The following is a 21,915-nucleotide window of genomic DNA, read 5'->3' as shown; positions in this document are numbered from 1 at the left end:
ATGTGACTAGAATGGCCATCCATAATCAACATTCGCGGGTGATTTCCAGACTTTTTGCGTGACTCAGGCTCAAATACCTTACGCAACCACTCAAATCCATGACTGTTTGAAGTCCAGCCACTATTACTTGTTGAGAAGTGCCAGTTTGTAGGGGTGTCCTTTGGAATCCAACTTGAATTGGTATTCTTAGCCTTGAATATAATCATAGGTGGTAAAGCACCACCGTCTGCATCAATGCATTCAAGTACAGTTATCCACTCCTGCTTCCCAGCTGTGACCTTCCAATTGGATTTCAAGGTAGAATCAACAATTATTCGTGTGGATTGAGTCTCTCCAACTGCAAAACCTGTCTCCTCCATATTATAGATGTTGCATGGCTTGTACTTTCGCTCTTCAATTCGTGCTTTAAACGCGTCAAACCAAGCTGAAATCTTTATAGGAGTGGCTTCTTTATGTCGTGCAGACTCTAGTTGTCTTGAGTAGACCCCTTTAAAGTTTGGATGTCGTTTTAAGAATCTATAGATCCATTCATGGCCTATGGGGGTAGGATTGGTCCGAAGAGTGGTTTGAGAAGACGTGATTTGGACGCGTCGTACGCGAATTTCTTCAGCCATTTCCTTGATCAACATAGGAGTTGCAGGAAAACCCGTGGCAGTGAGACGTGTAATCCATCGTGCTAGTGTATTTTCTTCTGCATTTGAGAGAGCTTCTTCAATTTCGTGAGCTACAGCACGCGTTTTCTTCCCAGACATCCTATCAGCAAGAGTTGACTTAGGAACTTCGAAATGGTCTGCAGCAAGTCTAATTGATTTGAATTCCTTCAATTGGAGCGCAATGACAGCCTTTTGGATGTTGTCTTCAATCTGAGCACGACTGTATGGTTGTGGGATGTTCATGGTGGAAGGTATGAAGGTTCTGAGTTGGTAGTCGGGCATTTTTGTCCGACTACCCCGTATGTCCGACTACCCCATACGTTACGTTACTATAAACTTGAATATTTTAGCTAATACTGTATAGGAATAGCTGTGCGCCTAGTTGGCTTAGCGGAGTTGAGTTGCAATCCAAGTTGCAACTGCTGCTAAAGTGGTCTACTAAAGTAGAAAAATTAACCAAAGGCTAGTATTCTACAGAGGGAACAAAGGGCTCTACGTTATATAGGGGATTACAAAGGGAACGCCGTAGGGGGTATGGCCGGAAGGGGAGAATTACATACAATTTACTAGTAATAAATTAGCTATCTAACGACCGATCATGATCTAACTTTTCTACACCGATCAATACAGGCCAAACTGATAATATATCACCAAAACTACAACTTCCTACACCTCACCCTTTTGATATTGCCTAATTAGGAGGTACGGTAAGCACTAAACAAGGATTCTATTGCTCTAATAACTCTAGTACTGCTTGGCATCACCGGATTAGGCAGTGTCAAGCCGACGACTGTCGAACACTGCTGAATCGCTCTATTGGTTGGTATACAGCAGGCAAACAGTTACGGACACACCAGCAGTGCAGTGACATGACAGAAAGCCAGAACGTCGGATCCTCATGCAACCACCACGGACGACTGCCGAACTCATGAAAGCCACTCAACACAACTCAACACAGGAGGACAGCAGGGGCATACGAAGCAACTGGGGCATACGAAGCAACTGGGGCATACGAAGCAACTGGGGCATACGAAGCAACTGGGGCATACGAAGCAACTGGGGCATACGAAACAACTGGGGCATACAGAAACAACTGGGGCAGACAGAAACAACTGTCTCGCCCAGACCACATGGCGCTGGCGCGAAACCAGCTGGATACAGATACAGGAAAAGGACGGCAAGGGAGTGTCGGTGTTGGTGTTGAGTAACTCGAGTCCCTGCCGCTGCCGGAGAGCCTGCCATATGGTGCAGAAAAGTCGCGACGCCATCTAACCGCATGCGGTAGTTCAAACAGCCTCTCCCCCACTCCCCAGTGATAGTGTCAGGATGGGGAAATGAGGTCTTCCTGAAGCGATATGAGCTCTCCACACCGGGCCGCAGCGCAACCAATTGAAGTGGATGATGCTAAACTATAGAAATAGAGCACAGGTGTGAATGGCCTGAATGGCCTGAATGGCCTGAGCTACTCCCCAGCCCCTCCTTCTTGCCCCTACAAGTTCCAGCTCTGTGGCATCCCATCATCCATCGTTCCTGCCCCAATCGACTCCCCCCCCGCCCTCCTTGGAACCTATTACACGCCTATCGCGAACTGTTACCACGGCCAAGTCGTAGCCTCAGATGCATCGACTCGGTTTTCGCTCTTGCTCTCTTACAACTTCTTCGCCGTCACCTTCAAGTGACTCGTTTTTCCCTGTTTTTTGGTCCCTTTCTCTTCATCTCCTGGCTCATCCACTTGGATTGTCCAGGGCTGTTGGGAATTGATTGCGCCTGCCGCCCATTTCGACAATTGCAGACGCTGGGGAGCGCGGAGTTGAATGACGGTTGAAAAACACGAACGCTGAAGGTAGAAAAGGGAGGAAGAGGGCCAAACCGGTCACCGACCGCGCGAAATCGAAATCAAAATCGAAACTACAACAATAAGACGATGGCAGCTCGCGAGTCCCAGGCGGTGGAAGGGACGCGATGCCCAGCAACGGGGGATCGTAAACAGTCGTACAAACGAGGACGGCCGGGTACCCGACGATTGACCAAGTCGGCCATGCTGCTCTCGATACTCGCCACGGTGCCTACGGCTCTCGCTCAGGAGAAGTGCATTTCGCTTTCGGGCTCCAAGGCCTGCCCGGCCTTTAATCTTTCATCGGTATCAGTCACTGGCGGTGTGGCAGACTTATTGTATGTACTATTTCTGTCGGAGTGATTGCGAATTTCCCGACTGAGCTAACGTCGTTATTCTCCAGCCCATTCTTAAAGACAGTTACAGACACCGCTTCTTTCGATCAGAAATTACTTTCGCATGTGAAAACATCTTATGTACAGCAGAAGTAAGTTGGACCTTCATTCCAGCGTCTCGTCCCGCAATGTCTTACCTGAAGTATAGATATAAAACTCTCCTGGGATGCTCTAATATCGACCTTACCAATACAACTGAGCTTTACGCACGCTTTACCACTTCAGTACTGTGTAATGCGATAATACAGAACTCCAAAGACAACTGCAAACTCACCGCAGACCGGTTGGAGCCACTGTGTGCTGATGCATGCGTAAGTGACAACCCCGAATATTTAACCAACGCTTCTTATACTTACCAATTCTCCAGAGTCAACAAGCCTTAAGTGAAGGAAGGATCATTAACGATGCTAACCTGTGTACAACCTCTGGGTTTGATCCTAACCAGCAGGTGGCACAGGTCCGTGCAGATTTTATCACCTGTTCGTTGCCGGCAAATTCACTGAACAGTGGAAAATGCATTAATGGCATGGACAACGAGCCAGATAACTGTGGTTTCGGAACAAGCACAGTTGGATTGTGCGGGTACTGTGGGGCCGGTGGCCAGAATTCGACAGACACCTGCTGCTACAACTCTCGGGCGGAATCCGTGTGTGTTGGCGTTGTCCTGCCCAACATCACGAAGTCAATTACTCTGCCATCTTCATCTGCGGGATCATCGTCGACAGCTTTCACAACACCAACAACACCCCCACCAGCAGCCAATGCCTCTGGTGGTTCCAAAAAACTCTCAGGAGGTGCCATTGCGGGTATCGTCATCGGTGTAATCGCTGGTCTCGCTGTCATTATCGGCCTTGTCCTGTTTTGTCTGAGACGCAAACGAGGTGGAAGCCAGAATGGTAGCGTCTTCAACCAGCCCAGCCCGCCTCGCAAGGGTGCCAGTATGGTCCAGGCTCCAGGATCTGGCCGCTCTGGCCCTCAACCACCTGCAGGCTTTGAAGTGCTTCCAGGTGGTCGCATTGCTCGCATGTCAGCCTTGGAAGGTGGTCACTCGGAATCTCCTACTAGGGGCAGTTCTATCGTTGGTGGTAGTGCTGCTGGTGCGGCCGCAGGGTATGCTCGTGGCAGAAGACACGGTGGATCCTCATCCAGTGAGTATGGCGGGAGCCCACATTCCGACCAACGCAGAGTAGTTCTTTGCCCCCCACCTGCTGGACGCCGAAACGGGTCGCTCTCGAGCGGCTCAGCCCTTGGAGAAGACCCTACGTCTCCTATGTACGGCAGTGGAAATGAGCTGTCCTCGCCCCATGGCATTGCAAGCCAGCAGTCAGAGCAGCTGGCATTCTTCAAAGACTACTACTCTCAAGATGAGATTCATCCCGGTGATAAGGTGTCGACCCTGTGGGCGTACCAACCCCGCGCAGGCGATGAGTTCATGCTTGAGAGAGGCGACATGCTCAAGGTTGTTGGAATTTGGGATGATGGTTGGGCAACCGGTGTGATTGTGGATGAGAGGGCCGAAGAGTGGGATGCACAGAGGAATGCCCAGCGCGACAGCGGCGTCTCGAATACCTCGGGACGTGTGGACCCAGCGCCAACCGTCAACGGCGAAATCAAGGCATTCCCACTAGTCTGTGTCTGCCTGCCAGAGCACTGGAAGAAGACGATTGAGGGAGACGGATCGACTGAGACAAACTCAAGCGCTGCAGCACACCCGTAAATCTTCCCTGCGATTCTTTTTGCTCAGTTTTGCTCAGACCACGGCACGGCTTTATGACGGCGTTATATTCTGTTTAACACGGCGTTTGTTATTGTGCGTGCACCACCACCCACTCTTGCTTTCAGGCTTTTCCCACCCGACGATCATCATTCGATACTCACGTCCTCGACACCACCCTCCAGATAAAATTACCCAATTCTTTCTCCAAGTTGAAAATACAGACGCTATACGACAAGCTCGAGGCGCGAAACAACCATTCACTCCACACATTTGGCGACCGCTCAATGTCTGCCAGACACCACCTGGCATTCACGTCTCGGCCTTTATTCGACTTCTTCTTCACACCCCCTTAATGCTTAAAAACCGCGGCTATTTACCGATCCAAAGCCGTCTGGTCTCCCATTACTCATTCTAGACATTTAAGCAACAACAACCACTTATTCTTCTTTCAACAAAACACCTCTTGCCCATCCATCGGAGGCTAGCCTTGATAAAAAGACGCTACTACAATTTACAACAGACAAGGGGCGACATCTGCCTCGACAGACTCGACCCCGTTCTGTTTTTTTTACGCAAGATCAACGATCGCATTCCTTATACCCATTTTCATTTTTTAAAAACTTTTTTCTATCGTGGAGAGCGGAGCGGAGAGCAGCTTGAATGAGTTGCGAGAGAGGGGGGGGGAGGGAGTCCATTATGCCTGTTTATACCGTAAGGACTGGCGAGGCTGTTTTGTGGGACGCGAGGGGAGTGGGTGGTGTGGTAATGGAGGCTGGAATGAGTGTATACATAGAACATAGCAAATATATATCCTTTACTCGAAGTTGATGTGTGGCTTATGCTGGTAGTGACTCTTGATGGGTGAACTTAACTAACTACTTATTGGGTGCACAACAAAAAGCTTACGCTGGACACACCACAATTGAAGAGTTGCCCAATGCTGCACAGACAGTTCACGAGGCAGAGATGTGCAGAGAAACCAAATGTTTGTCTATTTATAACCAATCGGGTGTCTTGTCTACCTCTACCCTCTAAATGGCCCAGGATCCAAATGAAGAACCTCTATACCCCCAATCCGCCGTCTAAATCCAGTTTTTCGGTTGTCAATCACCCCCATTCATCGCCCATCCTTCGTCCGCTCATCTACTCTACCTCGTCCGGCCCATCTACTCTCTAAACGAGATACGAAGTGGTTGGGAGATATGAGGCGGCTATGAGGGATATTAAGCCTTCAGCGCAGCAGTGAACGCCTCAACACCTTCAGCGGAAACTTGCTTCACGCTCTTGGCGCCGGAGACGATGCTTTGGACTTGGGTGAGGATGGTGGTCCAGTCTTCGAATTCGTAGAAGGGGACGTGTTGCTTGACGCAGTAGGTTACTAGGTCTATGGGGGCGTTAGTATCTTGTTTGTTGGGAGGAAAAGGGGGAAGGGGGAAGGGGGTTAGTTGGGTTGTAGTGGTGTGTTGTGGTGGGGGGAGACATACCATGGCCCTTCTTGGCGAAGAGGAGATCAGTCTCCTTAGCGGCGGAGAGATCGGAGACTCCGTCACCGGCGTAGAACATAGTTGGTCTCTGGTCGGCGGGGAGGGCGGCGTAGGGACGGATTGTGCTGCTCTTGTCGTGACCAAAGCCGCTGATGGGGATTAGTTTCGTTTTTTCTAGGTCTGGTTGAGGTGTGTTGAGGGGTCGTGGGGGGAGGGGGGTTAAGGAATATGCAAACTTACGTCTCGTCATGGAAGACAATCTCCCATCCCTTCTCCTCATTGATGCTCTTCCCCGGACGGGCACCGACCTCATTGCTCACAATCTGCATCCAGCTACTATCCTCATCAAGCAGCTTATCCAGCAGCGCGCGAATAATAGGCGTCATACCCCCGCTCAGAATGACGATGGGAACATTATTCGCCTTCGCCCAATCGTAGAACGCGCGAAACCCGGGGTCAAGCTCAATTCGCTCAAGCAGGATGTTCGTGCACTGATCGAACGGCGTCGGGATCGAATCGAGCATCTGCTTGAAGGCGGAGCGGAAGGTGATCTCGTTGGCGAGGACCTGGCGGTTGAGGGCGAGGCGGGGGGGCTGCCCGAATCCGAGGTTGTCAGTCATGTAGTCGTTGGAGTCGCGCGAGGTGATGGTCCCGTCGAAGTCGGTGAAGAAGATGTGTCTGGGGCTGGTTGCCATGGCGGGGAGTTGCGCGGGGGTGGAGGAGCCCATGGGGGCGGTTTGGTGATGCGATGGTGGGATTGAAGTGATGGGATACAGCCTTGTCTGTGAGGGAGTGTTAGAGAAGGTGTTGCCTGAGGAGTTGGGGGGGGATAAACGTACTTGCAGCTGTTTATATAGTTCGAGGGGGGGGAAATAAACATATAAATAAGTTGGGAAGGGGGACGGGACAAATGATGAAATATTTGATATATAGTCGCGGGCAGGTGCATGATCGGCCGCGGGGTGCAAGGGTGCTACCACTTACGGAGGCGGTGAAGGGAGTGTCCTGTGGTGACGGGAAAGGTACGCAGAGGTACCCGTACACATACTAACTTGTTGTGCAAGGTACATCAGCGGCTATTCCATTGGTCTCTCCGTCCGATGTTCGATTTATTCTTCTGACTTATAGTATCTTTTCTTTAACAATACCTCACATTCCACACCTCACCTCTCATCTCGCTCTTCAATCCGTCAATCCCTCTCCCGGGCTACGCCTGGATATGCGACAACCATTGCTGAGACATGCAGCGCGCTCCATATTTCTACATTCACCACCGGCCTCAGCTTGCCCACATGCAGTCGCGCCGACCATCCAGGGACCAAGGCAAGCTCTGACTTGCATACAACGCCGCTACCTCTCCCAACAACGACGGCACTTTGCCGATGAGAAGAGAAGCACGCCCTCCGGCTCCTCCTCCAGCGAACCGATCAACCTAGGTGCCCCACCCACCGCATCTCAACAATCTCAACCGCATCCCTCTCCCTCCTCCGCCGACTCACCCACGGCTACAGACCTAAAGCAAGGAGCCGCATCTTCCTCCCCGCCCCCCCCTCCCGGACTCACGCCCAACAGTGGCGAGCTCCCCTCCGCCTCCGAGCGCCGCCGCTCCCACATCTCCAAGCGCCTCACAAACATAATGGACAACCTGCAAGGCAACATCTTCCTCGCTTCGCAGCACCTCAATGACCTCACCGGCTACTCCGGCATCGAGGCCCTAAAACGCACCATCACTGCGCACGAGCAGCACCTCGAGGCTTCGCAGGAAGACGTCCGCGTCTCGCGCCAGAACTACAAGCAGCTCGTCGCGGACCGCGCTGCTAGCCAGCGCGAGGTCACGACGCTGCTGGCGAGGAAGGATACGTGGACGCCGATTGACCTGGAGCGCTTCACGAGTCTGTATCGCAGCGATCATGGGAATGAGCATGCGGTGCAGGAGGCGACGCAGCGGTTGGCGGATGCGGAGAGGACGGCGGAGCAGGCGGGGTCGAGACTCAATGCTGCCATTTTGGCGAGGTATCATGAGGAGCAGATTTGGTCGGATAAGATTCGTAGGATGAGTACGTGGGGGACGTGGGGGTTGATGGGGGTCAATGTGTTGTTGTTCTTGGTGTTTCAGTTCGGGTTTGAGCCGTGGAGGAGGGAGAGGCTGACGAAGGGATTTGAAGATAAAGTGCTGGCGGCGCTGGAGAGGGAGAGGGAAGTCTTGAGAATTGAGGATGGAGAGGCTGGCTCTGCCGGTGGCGTAGAAGCCGTAGAGGCAAAAGAGCAGAGTCTCGAGGTGGAGTTGATAGGGGTAACTACCCCTGAGCTGGCCGCTGGGATTATAGAGACGACTGGTAGCCCCGAGGCAACCCCCCTAGAGACAGAAGGTAAGACGCCCGAATTCTCGCTGCAGTGGCGCCAACCAAATACCTGGAAAGAAGGTCTGGTTTCGCCCTGTGTAGCGCGAGTACAGAACCTCTTCAGCGAGGAGAAGGTCTCGCTGCGGAAACAAGATGTCACGCTTGTAGCATTAGAGGGCCTGGCGACGGGTGCTGCGGTGGCAGGGCTGGCCGTCATGTACATACTTCGCCCGAACTAGATGTAACTGTATATTACAATATATGAAGAATATGAATTCCATGCCGTTCTGCATATGCTGTGTCTACCCGTCGAGGCGGTGTGACCTGGGATCGGAAGTAAGACAAAGTTGACAATGGGGTGTGTATGGTACTGGCACATTGCTACTAGCAGAGTGAACTAAATACACCTATCACCACCTACGCGCTTATTACCTCATGGCCTTGCCACACGCGTATCTCACTTTGAATTCTCGCCTTCCCAGCCCACCCAGCTCCTCGGCATGACTCTCCAGATCTTGACCTCGCCACTTCTGAGATCGTCCAACTTAAAGCTCTCAAGCTTAACCTTCTTGCTTTCCCGTCCTTGTTCCCAAGCACGCACCTTCTTCTTCGGCCCATCCCACTCCGCAACCACACCGACGTGGCCTTCGCCCCTCCCGACTTCGGCCGTGTACTTGGCATGCATCGGGCCGTGTTTCCCTTGGAACTTGGCATTACGCAGGGTGATGATATCGCCCGGTCGGATCTCGTCGAATTGGGACGTCAGTGAGTTCCCGATATTGCTGTAGACCAGGGCACCATACGCTCGTGTGCCAATGGGAAGCAAGGCATCCTTGAACGGCTTTAGAAGCTCAAGGATTAGGCCAGCTGGGGTGCCGTCTGCGACAACAACTTCCTTCTTGGCGACCACAGCGTCGTGGATACGGCTACCAAAGCGCTCGTGCGCTTCTTCCAGCTGATCTTGGCGCAGGCGGGAAGGGGGTTGCTCGTGGCGCTGCTCGAATGTAGCGTCGGATGGGTTCTGAGGGTCGAACTGAACAGTGACCACAGTTTGTGAATAGTCGGGGAATAACACGTAAAGATCTTTGGTAGTCACAAACTTCCCGCCTCGTTTACTAACAGTCGACTCTTCGGCTTCATGCAGGAGATCCTTCCGCCCATGGAATGCTGGAGGGACACCACTGGGGTTGGTCCACCATAAGCTGCCTTCCGCCAAGTCCACATCGTTGGCGATAAAACCATGGTCCATTGACATTCGGTTCAAATCGGTCGATCGCCGTGTTGGTCCAGTACTTCTTTGTACATCCACAGATTGTCTTGGCGCTGCTCTATTGGTTGGAGTAAGGGCAAGCTCCCGGGGTGGTGGGGGCGGTGCGGCTCTCTCAGCCTGAGCAACGGAAGCGGTGGGTAAGATAGGGGGCGCTGCATCACGAGGAGGTGGAGGCGGAGCCCGCCCATCATGAGGAGGAGGGGCGTGTCGTGGAGGAGAAGTTGAGTACAAGTCTTCGCTGTCACCAGAAACCTTTCTAACCGTTGCGGCGCTCACTGGGACACCCGATTTGGGGGCCGTATACTTGAATGGGTCGTACTCGTCATCGTCTTCATCATAATCTCCTGAGGTCTCTTGCTTTGGTGGTGGTGGCGGTGGCGGCACGGCCCGTGGCATATCCAAAGACTGGCGAGCATGTGGCGGAGGTTGCGATGGGAGGGGCGGAGGTACACCACGAGGGGCCGCAACCGGCGGCAGTGGTGGAGGTGGCCCTGCGGGGGAACCAAAGGAAGACCTCGCCGACTCATCATCGATGCTTGACTCTCTAGCCTGCGCTTTCAATGCATCTTTATGCGGCTCTGTAGGGGCAATATCAGTGTCGTAGTCCCCCTCATATTCAGTGACCTCTTCGTCAGTCTCCTCGCGCTGAGTGGAAGTGGGCACCGGCGCAAATCTAGCATCGCCAGTTGACGCCCGGCTCAGCGAACCTGTCGGCGGCGGGGGCGGTGGAGCACGGGTCTGACCAGCACCGACAACAGGGCTGGAACCAGGAATAGGTGGAACACGACTCGCTCGTTTGTTTGCACCAGGTGTGGTAGGAGATACAGGGCTTGGTTCGTACGACCCAGCCTTCGCCGTTGACAACGCCGAAGGAATTGGTTTCTCTTCCCTTATAGGAAGGTTCGGAGCCGCCGTTAACTTGGGTGGAGCTTCACCTGTTGGTGTTTGTGCTGATACCCGGGTAGATAACTCATCGTCCGATATAGACCCAGCACTTGGAGACAACGCGGTTGCTACAGGTGCAGGGCGAGCTACACATGTCAGCATATACTATTTGCGCCCATATCAGGCAAACTTACGTTCAACAGGCACTAGCGGTGGTGCTGGCCTTCCACCGGGCACAGCCGGAGCTTTAAAACTACCGTAACTCATCGATGCTTCAACATGTTAGATAATTCACAAATAGAGGCGCAATGTACTTACATCGTTGGGGAGCAGGGCGATGTTCTGAAGGCGCTGGAGCGACAGCCCCAACAGTATCTTCGACATCCGGAATTTCTTCCGGTTCGCGTGTACTCATCACAACACCAGAAGGCATTTCTTCCGGCGTACGGACCTTGGACAAACCCGGTAAGGCCATGATCGGAACCTGAGGAGCACGAGAGCTCGTGGGGCTGCTCTCGTCATAGCCGTACTCTCCGGAAGGCCGTGCATCGCCTGAAGCAGCCTTCTTTTTCTTCGGCGCCGCACCTGCACCCGCCATAGGGATGGGCATTCCCCCGGGAGGACCAAACATGCCATGCATGCCCATGCCTCCACTCATTTTTGCCATACGAGCCCTGATTTCCTCCTTTCTGCGAACTTCAGGGTCAACCTCCTCCTCCTCTTCTTCATCTTCGCCCTGCTCTTCATCATCTTCGCCCTCCTCTCGTTCCTCTCTATCGCTCGCAACGTCCTCCTCGTCGCCTACATCAGGTTCGTGTGCTGGGAAAACAGGTCCACGAGCCGGTGGAGGTGGCGCGTGCGATTTAACAGTCGGCTTGGCATCCGAATCTTCAAGTCCAGTGTCAGGCTCCTCAGTCTCGTCGCCCGCTCCTGACATATCAGCATCGTTGCCGTCAGCCTCCAGAGCAGGAGCCGGAATAACAGGTGGTCCCTTTGATGACTTGCGTCTCTTTTGAGGTTGCTGGCGAGCAGTTTCGTCTCTGGAAGAATCGATAGATTGCCTGCCCACTGTTTCGTGGCTCTCTTGCTTCTCCAGAGGTACTTCCTCGCACTCCAGTTGCTCGCCTACGGGCTGAGAGTCGGTGCGCTTCTTTGCGGGGCGCTTCGGCTTTTCCTTCTTCTGCGCAGCATCGGTATGTCTGGAAGCTTGCTCTGCCTGTTGCTTCTGTAACAAGGCAATGCGCTCCTTGAGGCTCGTTGGCTTTGGCTGATCCTCTTCACCCTCTTGGCCAGTCGCGGTGAGTCCTGCTTTCTCCGCACTCTCCTGGTTCTCGGTTTCCCTTGCGGCAATCTCAGGGTCTTCCTCTCTCCTGTAAATCTTTGCCACGGGAGTATCGCGAGGGGGAGGGATATAGGCGTTCTTGCTCGGTGGCGGCGGGACGAACGGTTTCTTGATGAAGCTCGAGCCACCACCAAGTCCACCCAGCTTGAATGGGGCTGGTGGAGGCGCGGCAGACTTATTAAATGCGGCGATACGGTCCCTGAAAGACCCCGTTGGTTTATCCGGTTCCTCTGCAGGGGGTGATCTCCCCGCAGGTGGGGCGGCTGCTCTAGGTGCTACTTGCGCAGGAGCGGCATGTTTCTCAGCCTGTTTTGGCACGGCAAGGGCGTATGGTTCAATCTTTGGAGGTATCGTCTCTACGACTTTCTCGATTGCGACTGGAGTCTCGGCAACAATGGGCTCTGGGACAGGCTCTGGGACAGGCTCGGCAACAACCGGAGCTGGAGCCAGTTCGGGCGCCGGGCGTTGGACAGGTGCTGCTTGTTCGGCCTCCTTCTTCGGTCGCGCAGAACGGACAGGCCGCGGAGGAGCTTGCGGTTCGTATTTCTCGACGAAATTCCGGGGGAATATGCCCTCCTGTTTGACCCCCTCGGCGTCCACGTACTCCCCTGAATACCAATCGTCATCCTCCTCCTCGGTAACCGTTATAATTTGGCCATTCGGAAAGTGCAGGTCATCTTCGTGAGGGGACGTATATTCGTAGACGGCCTTGACTTTGAAGGGTGGAGCAGGCATATTTGTTGCCTTCGGATTGACCAGCTACAACGTCACCGCTTGTTTATCAACCGACAGCGAACCAGGGCTCAGGTCGGTTGGCGATGTAGCGACGCCAAGAGCAGCGCAGTGATGGGGAATAGTTCGTACTGTAGCAGTTGTGTTTCTAGGGAGAGGCTGTAGATATTGCTGCGGGCGAATCACCCATGTAGCACAGGCAGGACAAAGCTGTGGGATACGTCAGCGGCGAAGAGCGGGAGGTAATCAGGCGAGACGAACAACAAGAAAGCGGTGTCGGGGCGGAAGAGTTGTGTACAGAAGATGATAATAGACTTACCAGATAGTATAAACAATTTATTTGAGCATTCGAAACAGTTGTAGGTAGGTTTATAGGATGGTGAGAAAGAGACGGACAATGGGGAAGAGGGAGTAGTGGTGGTGATTGATTGAAGCCTTAGCCGCAGTAGAGTAACCACTAAAGTAGGTTATGGCTAAGGCGTTGTGTGGCTGGTGGCTAGAGCAATCAATACGACGACGACGACCAACTGAATTTTGGTGGGGGAGGGGTCGTGATATGATTGATTAACACCAAGCCACAGTCCGCGACCACGACCACGACCACAACAGGAGGCAAACACAACAATATCTCGACTTTGGACTGATTTCACCTACCTACCTGGATGAAGCTTTGAGATATATCTGATCCCCATACACGTATGCGTTCGTATGGTCGTCAGCCATGGCCTCCTCTTCGAAACCCGCAAAGTCAATTTTGAAGAAGAGAATCGACGATACCACTACACCCCAACAATCTAACGCGTCCATCGTTTCAGTCGACTCCCCCCTCACTGAGTCCATCGCATCAGCCAATCCTGCCCATCTCGCCACGGCTCTGTATCATGCAAACCTCATCCAGCGTCGGAAAGACCTTGAACTCGACATCCTCTACTCGACCGAGACGCTCCTCGACTACCCCACCACCAGCCTCCCCGCCACCTCTCCCTCTGCGTCTGACATCTCCACCGTCAAGCAGCTGTTACGCCCTTTCCAGCCCTCCGACTTCGACGCCCTCCTTGAAGAGCGCCGCATAAACAACCGCTGCGCTTACGTGCTCTGCCCCAACCCGTCACCACCAGGAGGCTCCAACGGCGGATACAGGCTCTTTGGCACATCGGGCAGGTCCAGCAATTTCCGCATCGTGCCAGCCTCAGAAGCAGACCGATGGTGCAGCGAGGACTGCGCGAGGAGGGCCATGTACGTCAAAGTCCAGCTCTCTGAGACGCCAGCCTGGGAACGTGATGGGGGATACGGCGGCGAGCTCGAGCTGCTCGGCGAGCGTGAAGCGCTCTCCGAAAGGCAAAGGCTCGACGAGAGGTTGGCAGACGACTTGAAGAATCTAGAGATTATCTCCGACCCGGAAGGACGAGGTGTGGAGGATAGAAGGGACTTGGCGCTGGAGAGGGGCGAGATGGCACCAGACGCTGTGATTAGAGGTGGCCTGGTGGATGTTGAGGTAAGGGAGAATGAGATAACTCGACAAGCTGTGCCCCCGAGTTTTGAAGATGAGTTCGATGATGAGGATGAACAGGTCAGGCGGAGGTTTGACGCTATGCATCTCAAACACGAAGGGTATGCTTCAAGGTAATATAAAGGCATATATAGGGTGGTTGTACAGGGAGTTGGATGGCGTTTATAGAAGGCTGGGTTCTACGGCGTTATCATGTATGAGATACCCGGAGCAAGACTCTACAGGCAATACGGAGCATTGTACACATAGTATTCATCGAATTTCAAAGACAGAATTGAGTATTCATTGTGACTGTGCTACTAGTATTCCTCTAATCTCTACAGGTTGCTAGAGCTGTCGTTCATGGGATCCTAAATGTTAAGTCTGCACACAATCACGCGTTCGTTGTCACCATTTGGGGAGAAACTCGTATCGGTCAAGGTGACGGGCTGGGACAGCATTCACGCACAGCATAGAACAAAAGAAATGGCAATCAAGCATCATCTCCTGACGGAGAATCAGCGACACCTAGTTGGAGGTCATGATCTTACATTGATCTAGTATGCATAACGTTTCCGCCAGATGCCCAGAAGCAATGCGCCATTTGCAACCGCTTATCCTCCAAACCCAAAACACACATTTAATCCTTGCGAGGAGGGCGGTCACCGAAACGGCGGGGGCCGCGCTCCGTGCTCTGCTGCTGGGAAACGGCGACGATGGAGACTGGGATGGAGTCGAACTGTTGATTGTCAGGGGGTCTGCCAGTGACAAGTTGGACAACGGGCTACTTACGCCGAGGGTCTTGAGGAGATCCTTGGTCTCCTGGTCGACCTCGAGGGTGCCGCTCTCAGAGTTCTGGGTGAAGTCGAGAGCAGAGACCTCTGGGACGTATTGATCCTTGCGCTCACGCTCCTCTTCTTGGAGCTTGAAGGAGATACCGCGGACTGGGCCACGCTGGATACGCTTCATCAAGTGGGTGGTGTATCCGGCAATCTAATTCACGTGTCAGATTATTTCCTTTGGGGTGTCAAAACAGCAATTTGTCGTACCTTGTTGCGGAGACGCTTGGAGGCGATGATGGCGATCTCATCGCAGATTCTCTTATTGGTCTCGAAGTCGAGAGTCAACTTGGGGTAGTAACGCTCAATGATGACCTTGGCGGACTTCTTCACAGTCTGTGTTGGATCATGTCAGTGTCTGTTGATTGCAATTATTCTGAGGCGCCATGAGAGAACCAACCTTAGTGCGAACGCGACCCATGATTGCGGTTGTCGATGTGAATTGTCGAGAATCTGGTTGAGGAGCTTGTCGTGTTGTCGTGAAGGTCCTCTGGAAACTTTTTGATATTTGTGGTGTCGCTTAACATAGTAGGGCAGAAAGGTCTTGGTAACGATTTTTGTAAAATGTGTTGACGCCTGAGGCCGGCAATAATCACAAGTCACATGATCAAATCGAATTCTATCAAATAGATGGTCATAACGCAATTCAAAGTTATATCTACATTTAGTCTACATATCGTGCTTCCAATAACGTACATCTCTACCCCAGTATCCTATTTCTGCTGTGGTTTGCCAGCCAAGAGAGATTCCAGTTGCTCAAACTCCGCCTTTCCGCTTCTCCTCTCATTCGACCTTGGCGTGGATTGGGACCATCGCTCACTCTCGACATCACCCGCCCTATCGCCAAATGCATTATCGGCCTCTGAACTCAATCCGTAACCCCTGGACGAAGCGCCAGATAGCTGGCGGAATATCGTCTGAGTGGCTGGTCTTCCGCCATCAACTGGGCTTTGCGCTGCTGCTGTAGAAGCTGTCCCCTCCAGGACTGCAACAGCAGCGTTCTGAGCCCCAGAGACTTGGAGATTAATGCGACCCTTGGGGTCAATGGTGGCGGATTTGGGGCTAAGGTAGACCTTGGAGCCTCCAACCTTCTCGGGTTCGATGTTAAGGAGTCCTGGGAGTCTATCCGCGTTGGTCTTTCTGCGGCCGTGGCCAAATGTCGAGGTATTGAAGTAGTCCGAAGTCGTTGGAACATCGACAACAATACCTGCCACACCGAGTTTCGGTGCAAAGCTTCCCACGGCTGCGTTCTTGGGGAGAATAACACGCCCTTGTACAGGTGCATGGTCGTGCTGAGGTCCATAGACAGGATGGTTGGTGATATGCGCACCAGTCCTCAGGTACGAGAGGCCTGCGGAGGGATGAGTCTTTGGCGGGCCGGTGTTGGCGTACGGGGAGCTGGACTTCTGGATGTAATCCTCGGCCTTCACGGTTTTCCCAAACAGTGATCCCGACGTCATGTCCGTGAACAGGCTCTCTGCGACGCTTCCGTAATCATCGTTGACTGATGGGGATGGAGGGAGGTCCAAGAAGTCTTTGATAAGTCTGAATAGCTCGGAGCGACCCTGTCTCAACGTGCGCAGATACTGTGTCATTTCCTCCTCTGTCATTTCGGTTGCCTTAAGTGGCTCGGGTGCCTCCGCCCCAGCCTCCATAGCCTTTCGCTGAGCATCCTTGGTGTCCTGGTCGGCTTTGTAGTTCTGCAGAAACTTGCGGAAAGCTGGTCTCCTCTTGGCAACATCCGTTCTCACGTATTCGTTGAACTCGCCCTCTGTTTGTCCTGCCAACCACGGCCCGTCAAATTTCCACCGGTGGTCCTTATTCGCTATGTCGCCCCCTGTTGCTGTGATATCCGTATCCGCTTCAAAGATGCCGCGTCCTGGTGTCCTGCTGGCTGGGCCGTAAGTGCCCGCAGTTGCAACTGAAGGTGCCGTTAGAGGCATGTTCAGCTCCTGCCATTTGCGGAGGGTGAGGGTGTGATCAGCCGCAGATCCAAACTCAGTGATATGATCGTAGGTATCGACAGAGCTGATGCGGATAACTGGAGTCGAGGTCTTTGTCGTGGAGCGGAGAGGCAGATTGCGCTTGAAACCCCAATCACCCTTAGAGAGGGATGACGAGGGTGTGCTGATTGAGAGATGGGTCGGGTGAGGGAGGGTAGCGCTATCTGAACCGAAGGTTGCGTTCGAAGCCATCTCCGAAGGCGGGCGCTGTATTGGCGCTGGGACCGAAAACATTCGGGATGCCCTGAGGAGGGCTCCTCCAGGGGAGACCGACCGAGATGCCATGGTGAATGATGATGTCCCAGTGCCTCGCCTCGCTCTGAGAAGACAATCCAGGCGTCTATATGCTTGAGTCCGGACAAATCCCGGGTGGCGCAATCGAGCCAGAGAACAATTCGTAGGTAGCAATAGACCAGTGTTGATGTCTGGAGTTGTCGCGAGGAATTTAGAAATTGGAAATGCGCTAGTGCGGAAGCTTCCGAGTGCTGACAAGGGGTGATGTTGAAAGGAGCTTGGAGACTCAAATAAGCACTTCACAAATTCCGGCATATAAAACAGCGATTCCCAAGTAACAATTCAAGTCTAAAAGTTCACACAATGTTTTATAAAGCACCTCGGAGCGTAGTACTATCTATGCTGAATTATTGTGTATTATTGTACAATAAATCAGTTGATATGGTGACACTCTACAAATCCGCGGCCTCACTACACGCCCTAGTATTTTCGGCGCTTCGGATTTTATAGGCATTGCGCTCGCCATTGGCTATCCAGCAGGCCAGACGCCCTCCTTCATCGCTGATGGCAACACCAATCTGTAGCAGGATATGTCCAGGCGGCAGATATCCGGTTGGTGTCAAGCCTGGCAAGTCGAGTGGCTGCAGAGCCAGGCTCTCACCCTCGAGAAGCGGAAGGGGGAGTTCAATCCTTAACCAAATCTGAGCGAAGATGAACATGTCAAACTCGGGCGTGGTCCCTTCACCCCAAGGGCCAGCGCAGAATCCCCGTGAATAATGCCCCAAGCTCAGTCACTTCCATTTCATACGATAACGTGAAAGCCTGGTTCTTAGCTTTCTTCCACATCGGCGCCGGTTTCCGGTAATAATGGCCGGGTGGCATTATTCGGCCGGTTTATCATGACCTGCGGTGGCAACCTCCAAAATCCGATCCTTGAGCCCTTTAACAATCGTAACCTGAACACCTGCATCTTCAAGCGTTTTCCTACCTAGATTCTGTCCGACGAACTTTTCTGGTTCTAGAACTCCAACGTAAACCACTTTAATGGCGCCGTTCAGCCTTAATATCCTCTCCACACACGTCCGGTTTCCACTCAATCTCTCGTTGCAAGGCTCCATCGTCGTGTACAAGACAGTGCTTTTCGGCAACACTTGACTTATCTCCTCCTCTTGGAGGCTGTGCTGTTGTGCCACTTTCATGAAGCAGCACTGTTCGGCATGTGTATTCCCTGGCAGCTCCTTCGTATAGCCCGCCGATAATATCTCATTCTTGTCTGCGTCGACGAGGACGGCTCCAACACAAAAATTTGTCGGTCCTGGAGGCGAGAGCTGGGCTTGGAGGAGTGCGTATTCCATATAGCCCTGGTGGTTGCCCGCATTGATGGCGGGGCAACGTGAATTGGACGCCATGACGGGCCAACGGAAAGGGTCAGTTTCGAAATAACGTCTGTGGTGGGGTTACAGCATAAACATCCAGCTAGAAGATGTAGATAATGGCAATTTGAAAATGATGGTTTTGAAGAGATTGTTGTTGTGTCGAGTTCCTCGTGGGGTTTATCTGGCGATGGGAAGTTCAAGCTAGGGTTTGGCCCGCGCATTGCTCCTTATCGCGTGAGACCATGTGTTCAGCCTCGCAAGGGTCCAGCCACGCCGAGAGGGATTCAGGGTCCAGCATCAACTTCTCTCATCTGGGCGACTGGCAGCACCATTTCCTCTCGTCACTCTTTCAGAACACCAGTAGTAAGTCATGCATCCAACAAGAAACATTGGAGTCCTAACCCCTCACTGTGTAGTGTAAAGATAAGATACATGCGCCAATGTCACAACGACGCTGAAACTCTTCCCCTTTCCGCCATGACCACAGCGCCGGTTCTTGCAGTCGACATATCCCATATATCACTATCACCTTCGGCGCTGTGATGCCCAGAAATATTAAAGGCAAGGCAGAGGGCCAAACCAACACAATGCTTTGCTACCTCTCGCTCTCGCCCTCCACCAAGTCGCGCATTCTTTCGCAACGGAGAAAGATTAGATATCTGGTTCTCACCATCATTTTAATCGTCCTATTTTTCACATTCCCACACCATAGTGTCTCACACGAACGCCCATCCCATGAACGTCCATCCCATGAAACCCCATCCCATGGACGCCCATCCCCCACTGCCGCCCCAACAGAGAAGCGCCAGTACAACATACAAGCCACGTTTCCATCTGAATACCCTGCCACTAAGGAATTGCGGCTACAACGGAGGGAGGAAGTTAAGGATGCGTTTGAACATGCTTGGAAGGGGTACAAGAAGCATGCATGGCTCCATGATGAGGTGATGCCTTTGTCGGGGGGGCACAAGGATCCTTTCGCCGGCTGGGCAGCGACAATAGTGGACGGGCTGGACTCTCTATACATAATGGGAATGATTGACGAATTTGAGGATGCTCTCAAGGCTCTGGAGAAGATCAACTTTTTGAAACCGAAGGCTGAGCGTGTCCCTATTTTCGAGGTTAATATTCGTTATTTGGGTGGGTTGCTTGGCGCATGGGATATCAGTGGGCACAACTACCCAATTCTCCTCAAAAAGGCGACGGAGCTGGGAGACTTCCTCTACGGCGCATTTAATACTGAAAGTGGGATCCCAGTCCCTTATTACTGGTGGGAGAGGGAGGTGGATGGACTGTTACCGGGTGACAATGGAGTGCTGGTCGCGCAGATTGCAAGCTTGAGCCTGGAGCTTATTCGACTTAGCCAAGTCACGGGAAATCCGAAGTATTTGGACGCGGTGCAAAAGATCACAGACCAGTTGGACGATATGCAGATGAAATCTTCACTGCCTGGGATGTGGCCCTCGCAAGTAGACTGCAAGGGACCCAAGTTGGCATTCTCAACCAGCTCGTATACGCTCGGCGCCTTTGCTGGTGAGTCTCAGATACCCATCTGTTGGCCGTACCTATTTTCTAACATACCCCTTAGACTCTGCCTATGAGTACCTGCCCAAAACTCATCTACTGGTTGGCTCGTCGAGTTCGTCCGAGCAATACCTCAACATGTATCGCACTGCCCTCTCGACATTTAGCAAGAACCTGTTCTTTCGACCCAAGCTCCCGGAAAACCCCGATATTCTCTTCTCGGGCACGTACAACGCCAACTCAGTAGTCACAAAACTCAATACCGAAGTCCAACACTTGGCTTGCTTCGTTGGCGGGATGGTAGGGCTTGGGTCTCGAATTAGCAACTCCGAGGATGAACTGGACATGGCTAAAAAGCTCACTGATGGATGCGTGTGGGCGTACGAGAACACACCATCGGGGATAATGCCGGAGATCTTCCACGTCGACAAATGTGACGACCCTACCGCATGCAATTGGACCAAAACAGGGAACGGCTTCCGCACCGTTGGTGATTCTTCCTACCAGCTCCGCCCGGAAGCGATAGAGTCGGTTTTTATCATGTACCGCCTTACGGCTGACCCGTCGTGGCAGGACAAGGGATGGAAGATGTTCCAGGCAATAACAAAACACACGAAGACTGATATTGCACATGCGAGGCTCAAAAATGTAATGGAAGTCAACCCAACCAAGGAAGATTCCATGGAGAGTTTCTGGCTTGCGGAGACGTTGAAATACTTCTATCTGCTGTACAGCGGGCCTGAGTTGGTGAGCTTAGACGAATATGTGTTAAATACCGAGGCGCATCCATTTAGGTATACGTAGTCTGGGATAGTTATGAACCATATCTTCATATATATAGATAATGGGCTGGCTTCAAGACAAGTAGTAGCTACGCTCTAAGCACATACAGAGCTGCTAGAAATGTGTCGTCTCCATACTGTGCTAGTGAGCAAAACCCATTTACTAGACTATACAAGGCCAATTACAGTAAAGCACCGATATAACGATGCATTTGCTGCCAGCAGAATATATCGTTATAATGATAATATCGCTATATTGATTCTTATGTAATCCAACTATCTAACGTACTTTGCACCCGTGACTCTTGATCCAATGCCTCGAGAGCGAATTCTAAACGCTCGAGGCCTCGTAAATAGTCTGATTGAAGAGCCTCTTGCTGTTCGGTAAACTCAATCAGAACCTAGAGTGCTTGACGAGCGCTCTTTACAGAATTAAAGAGCGCTCTAATTGCAGCTCTTCTTCATCATCATCTTGAGTTTGCTGAGGACCTAGATGCTCATCAATGACCTCTTGTAGAACTTCGTCCTCGCTTGGTATCCCATCTTGTATATCCCCTTCTTCGTCGCTCGGATTTGGAAAGTTAGAGATCGCCATAACGTCGTAAATATTACTAGCCTGTATAACTGGGTTGTAGAGTTCGTTAATACCTAGAGGAGCGATTGGAATCAGAAGAGCAATCGGAATGTTAACAAGCGTAGATTTTCGAAAACAGTTGTAGATTGTTGTCTTTGTAACATAATGATTCCAGCTCCGTAGAATCCATCAGACTGCAAAGTGTAGATTCATTAACGTAAGTGGATTTTGATCTTAAGTATAAGCATTGAGCCACTGTCGTCGATAATAGCATTTGAATGATTGAATAATTCCTTGATTAAGGGGCTAGAATCGACTAGTACTATTCGCAGGAAGCTAACAAATACGTATGTTTGTAGGAGGGGGGCAAAGCTCAAGAGCAGCGCTATGAGCTGAGAAGTTATCCATTATAAGAAGAACTTCTCGAGTCATTCTAATAT

General features: G+C 52.2%; 10 protein-coding genes across 10 annotated transcripts; 5 read left to right on the top strand and 5 right to left on the bottom strand.

The window, feature by feature from the left end:
* Positions 1–1,415: 1,415 nt before the first annotated feature.
* Positions 1,416–2,332, top strand: VC83_00670 (uncharacterized protein; the record flags this gene model as incomplete). Its single annotated transcript, XM_024464357.1, has 2 exons — positions 1,416–1,840; positions 2,082–2,332. The coding sequence occupies exons 1-2, from the start codon at positions 1,552–1,554 to the stop codon at positions 2,330–2,332; spliced, it is 540 nt and encodes a 179-aa protein (XP_024328385.1). The 5' UTR covers positions 1,416–1,551.
* Positions 2,333–2,577: 245 nt separating this feature from the next.
* On the top strand, positions 2,578–4,599 carry VC83_00669 (uncharacterized protein; the record flags this gene model as incomplete). The annotated part of the gene is made up of 4 exons (XM_024464356.1): positions 2,578–2,825; positions 2,891–2,974; positions 3,031–3,193; positions 3,250–4,599. The coding sequence occupies 4 exons, from the start codon at positions 2,578–2,580 to the stop codon at positions 4,597–4,599; spliced, it is 1,845 nt and encodes a 614-aa protein (XP_024328718.1).
* Positions 4,600–5,570: 971 nt separating this feature from the next.
* VC83_00668 (uncharacterized protein) lies at positions 5,571–7,642 on the bottom strand. The gene is made up of 4 exons (XM_024464355.1): positions 6,923–7,642; positions 6,324–6,865; positions 6,084–6,232; positions 5,571–5,983 (listed from the first exon to the last, which is right to left on the bottom strand). Exons 2-4 carry the CDS (start codon positions 6,809–6,811, stop codon positions 5,823–5,825), a joined length of 798 nt encoding a protein of 265 aa, XP_024328719.1. The 5' UTR covers positions 6,812–6,865; positions 6,923–7,642; the 3' UTR covers positions 5,571–5,822.
* Positions 7,303–8,664, top strand: SHE9 (sensitivity to high expression protein she9; the record flags this gene model as incomplete). Its single annotated transcript, XM_024464354.1, has 1 exon — positions 7,303–8,664. The coding sequence occupies one exon, from the start codon at positions 7,303–7,305 to the stop codon at positions 8,662–8,664; it is 1,362 nt and encodes a 453-aa protein (XP_024328716.1).
* On the bottom strand, positions 7,643–13,092 carry VC83_00666 (uncharacterized protein). The gene is made up of 4 exons (XM_024464353.1): positions 12,974–13,092; positions 10,899–12,864; positions 10,775–10,852; positions 7,643–10,726 (listed from the first exon to the last, which is right to left on the bottom strand). The coding sequence occupies exons 2-4, from the start codon at positions 12,655–12,657 to the stop codon at positions 8,883–8,885; spliced, it is 3,681 nt and encodes a 1,226-aa protein (XP_024328717.1). The 5' UTR covers positions 12,658–12,864; positions 12,974–13,092; the 3' UTR covers positions 7,643–8,882.
* A 283-nt stretch (positions 13,093–13,375) lies between these two features.
* Positions 13,376–14,281, top strand: VC83_00665 (uncharacterized protein; the record flags this gene model as incomplete). The annotated part of the gene is made up of 1 exon (XM_024464352.1): positions 13,376–14,281. One exon carries the CDS (start codon positions 13,376–13,378, stop codon positions 14,279–14,281), a length of 906 nt encoding a protein of 301 aa, XP_024328714.1.
* A 160-nt stretch (positions 14,282–14,441) lies between these two features.
* On the bottom strand, positions 14,442–15,495 carry RPS17 (40S ribosomal protein S17). Its single transcript, XM_024464351.1, has 4 exons — positions 15,383–15,495; positions 15,193–15,318; positions 14,936–15,136; positions 14,442–14,882 (listed from the first exon to the last, which is right to left on the bottom strand). The coding sequence occupies exons 1-4, from the start codon at positions 15,401–15,403 to the stop codon at positions 14,784–14,786; spliced, it is 447 nt and encodes a 148-aa protein (XP_024328715.1). The 5' UTR covers positions 15,404–15,495; the 3' UTR covers positions 14,442–14,783.
* Positions 15,496–15,613: 118 nt separating this feature from the next.
* On the bottom strand, positions 15,614–17,398 carry VC83_00663 (uncharacterized protein). Its single transcript, XM_024464350.1, has one exon. The coding sequence runs from the start codon at positions 17,268–17,270 to the stop codon at positions 15,696–15,698; it is 1,575 nt and encodes a 524-aa protein (XP_024328712.1). The 5' UTR covers positions 17,271–17,398; the 3' UTR covers positions 15,614–15,695.
* Positions 17,399–18,100: 702 nt separating this feature from the next.
* Positions 18,101–18,628, bottom strand: VC83_00662 (uncharacterized protein; the record flags this gene model as incomplete). Its single annotated transcript, XM_024464349.1, has 1 exon — positions 18,101–18,628. The coding sequence occupies one exon, from the start codon at positions 18,626–18,628 to the stop codon at positions 18,101–18,103; it is 528 nt and encodes a 175-aa protein (XP_024328713.1).
* Positions 18,629–18,874: 246 nt separating this feature from the next.
* On the top strand, positions 18,875–21,126 carry VC83_00661 (uncharacterized protein). The gene is made up of 3 exons (XM_024464348.1): positions 18,875–18,958; positions 19,012–20,128; positions 20,184–21,126. Exons 2-3 carry the CDS (start codon positions 19,138–19,140, stop codon positions 20,921–20,923), a joined length of 1,731 nt encoding a protein of 576 aa, XP_024328710.1. The 5' UTR covers positions 18,875–18,958; positions 19,012–19,137; the 3' UTR covers positions 20,924–21,126.
* Positions 21,127–21,915: the final 789 nt, after the last annotated feature.

Source organism: Pseudogymnoascus destructans (assembly GCF_001641265.1).
Source record: "Pseudogymnoascus destructans isolate 20631-21 unplaced genomic scaffold scaffold_1, whole genome shotgun sequence".
NCBI lineage: Eukaryota > Fungi > Ascomycota > Leotiomycetes > Thelebolales > Thelebolaceae > Pseudogymnoascus > Pseudogymnoascus destructans.
This window is presented reverse-complemented; position numbering and strand designations above follow the sequence as displayed.